The following is a 2,303-nucleotide window of genomic DNA, read 5'->3' on the forward strand; positions in this document are numbered from 1 at the left end:
GCCTGTCGTGAGCTGTGCAGAGCCAGAAGGTCTCCCCTGAGCCTCCTTTTCTCTAGTCTAAACACCCCCAGGTCCCTCAGCTGGGGGAGGCACACGGTGAAATGCCCACCTCCCCAAAAACACGCAGGGAAGGACCACGGACTCCCACACCAGCACCCCTGGCCTGTGGAGGAAGACGAGCCCAGGACAGGCTAGGTTTGCCCCAGAGCCTCTCCCCGTGCTGCTGACAGACCGTTGCTCACCCAGCTCGCAGGCCAGCCCCGTCCAGCCCTCGGGGCAGGCGCAGAGCCCCGTGGCAGGGTCACAGGTGCCACCGTTCTGGCAGAGGCAGCGCTGGCGGCAGCTCGTCCCGTAGAAACCCGCCGGGCACGCTGTGGGAACACCAGGCCAGGCACCCCCTCAGAACAGGCTCTGGGGGCACACACACTGCTGGTCGCCTGCCAGAGTGATGTGTGGATGGCCCAGCATAAACCCCAGGCACTACTGCTTGCAGCGAGGCTGGGAGAGGAGACACTGGCACCCTGGGGCTGCCTAGCTGCCCACACCACGACATTTGGCGTTTTAACCTGCTCAGGTCCGAGCCAGTGATGACACAGGGCACTGGGTGCTGATCTCTGCAGAGCCTTCTTAGCTCTGCTGGGGGCGAATACACAGAACCAAATAGGCTGGGTGAGTTCAGCAGCCAGGAGCAATGCTCAGCTGGCAGCCGATGCCTTCAGTCCTGAGCTGCAGAGCACCCTCCTCTCCGAGGCCCTGAGAGTGACCATGCTTGGCAGAGGAAAAAACCCCAACATTCCAACATTTAACCACTGAACAAGGGTTCTCGTGTGCAGAGTTTCACTGAGCTGGTGCCCGACTGCTCAGGGCAGTGAGCTGTGACTCCACGTGCTGCTACGAGCCTGGCAGTCAGTGCAGGCTGTGGTGCTCCTGGTGAAGGGAACCTCTCAGCTTCTCCAGCAAGCACTGGACAGGTAACTGCGACCTGAGCCACGGTCTGGCCTTGCTACCGTACTCTCTCTGCTTTCCATGGCAGCCACCTCATGGGAAGCTCCCACCCACCCCAAAAATGGCCCGTTTAGCAGCCGCTGGCCGGGAGCAGCCAGACGGAGCTGGCCCCCAGCTGTGTTACCTTGCTGGCACGTGGGGCCCGTCCACCCGGCTGCACAGAGACACCGGCCGCTGACGGGGCTGCAGGAGGCGTTGTTGAAGCAGTGGCAGGTCTGGCTGCAGTTCTGGCCGTACCTGTTCTCCTGGCACGCTTCGTGGGAGCAGAAGCAGGCAGAACTGTTAGGTGGCAGGTATGAATTGCATCAGCCAGACTCCTACTAACCGTCCCAAATGTGCCTGTCTGGGAGAGGAACCAAGACTGGTACGTGGCTGCTTGGGGTGGCTCTGTAAGCTGGTTTTTATGGTGCTATGGGAAATAGCAGCTGTACCCCTCAGGAGGGTGACATCTGAAGCAGACACCGTGGCCATCCTCAGTGCTACATCGTTCTGCCTATTAGGGAGCTGTTTTGCTACATGCCCAAGCCCTCATTTCATTCAGCAACAATGTGCTCAGCCAGAGCTGCCCTGAGTCCAGAATCAGAGCTGATCCCTGAACCCAGCTCCTCCCCTGCTGCCCAGGATTAACTTCCACGCAGAGAAATCACTCGTGGGGAACAGACACAAACTCCAGCTGAGCAGTGCAGGAGACGACGAGGGTTCCAGAATGCCTCACGGAGGGCTGCTCCCATCCCATCCCATCCCATCCCATCCCATCCCATCCCATCCCATCCTATCCCATCCCAAGGCTGCAGTGGCACCCACCCTGGCCACAGTGGGGCCCTTCCCAGCCGGGGGCACAGTGGCACTGGCCCGTCGGCTGGGGCCCCCCCCCGGGCCACAGTGGGGCCCTTCCCAGCCGGGGGCACAGTGGCACTGGCCCGTCACGTGGTCACAGTGGGCACCGTTCAGGCAGTTGCAGGCTTGCTGGCACTCCAGTCCATAAAATCCATCAGGACAGGCTGTGGAAAACAAAGGAGAAATCCCCACAAAATGCCTATACAGGGAGCTGGAAATCTCCCAGCAGAGAAGAGATGCCCCTTGGTGGTCTCTTTTGCTGATAAAATGCTGCAGCAGTGTGACAGGCACTTGTTAATGCCTCTTCCCCATGCAGGGCAGCAGAATATTGGGTGTCCATCATGGACACTGAAGGTACAGGACAAAGCTGTGGTGGCTCAGAGGAGCACTGGCACTGGGTTCCTGCCCACCAAGAGACTGAGCAGGCTGGTGTGGGAACCAGAACCCCACATCAGGAATCC

At 60.2% G+C, this 2,303-nt stretch overlaps 1 protein-coding gene across 1 annotated transcript in view; it reads right to left on the reverse strand.

Annotated features, from left to right (window-relative positions):
* LOC103770323 (multiple epidermal growth factor-like domains protein 6) overlaps nucleotides 1–2,303 on the reverse strand; it is a gene marked incomplete at both ends in the record, with an annotated part of 5,135 nt that overhangs the window by 2,439 nt on the left and 393 nt on the right. Inside the window, 2 exons of the mRNA XM_008937579.1 lie at nucleotides 243–371; nucleotides 1,130–1,258. Of these exons, the coding sequence (XP_008935827.1) occupies nucleotides 243–371; nucleotides 1,130–1,258 (258 nt within the window). The remainder of the gene's footprint in view (nucleotides 1–242; nucleotides 372–1,129; nucleotides 1,259–2,303) is intronic.

The sequence above is a fragment of the Merops nubicus genome, unplaced genomic scaffold (genome assembly GCF_000691845.1).
Source record: "Merops nubicus isolate BGI_N331 unplaced genomic scaffold, ASM69184v1 scaffold26643, whole genome shotgun sequence".
NCBI classification, from domain to species: domain Eukaryota; kingdom Metazoa; phylum Chordata; class Aves; order Coraciiformes; family Meropidae; genus Merops; species Merops nubicus.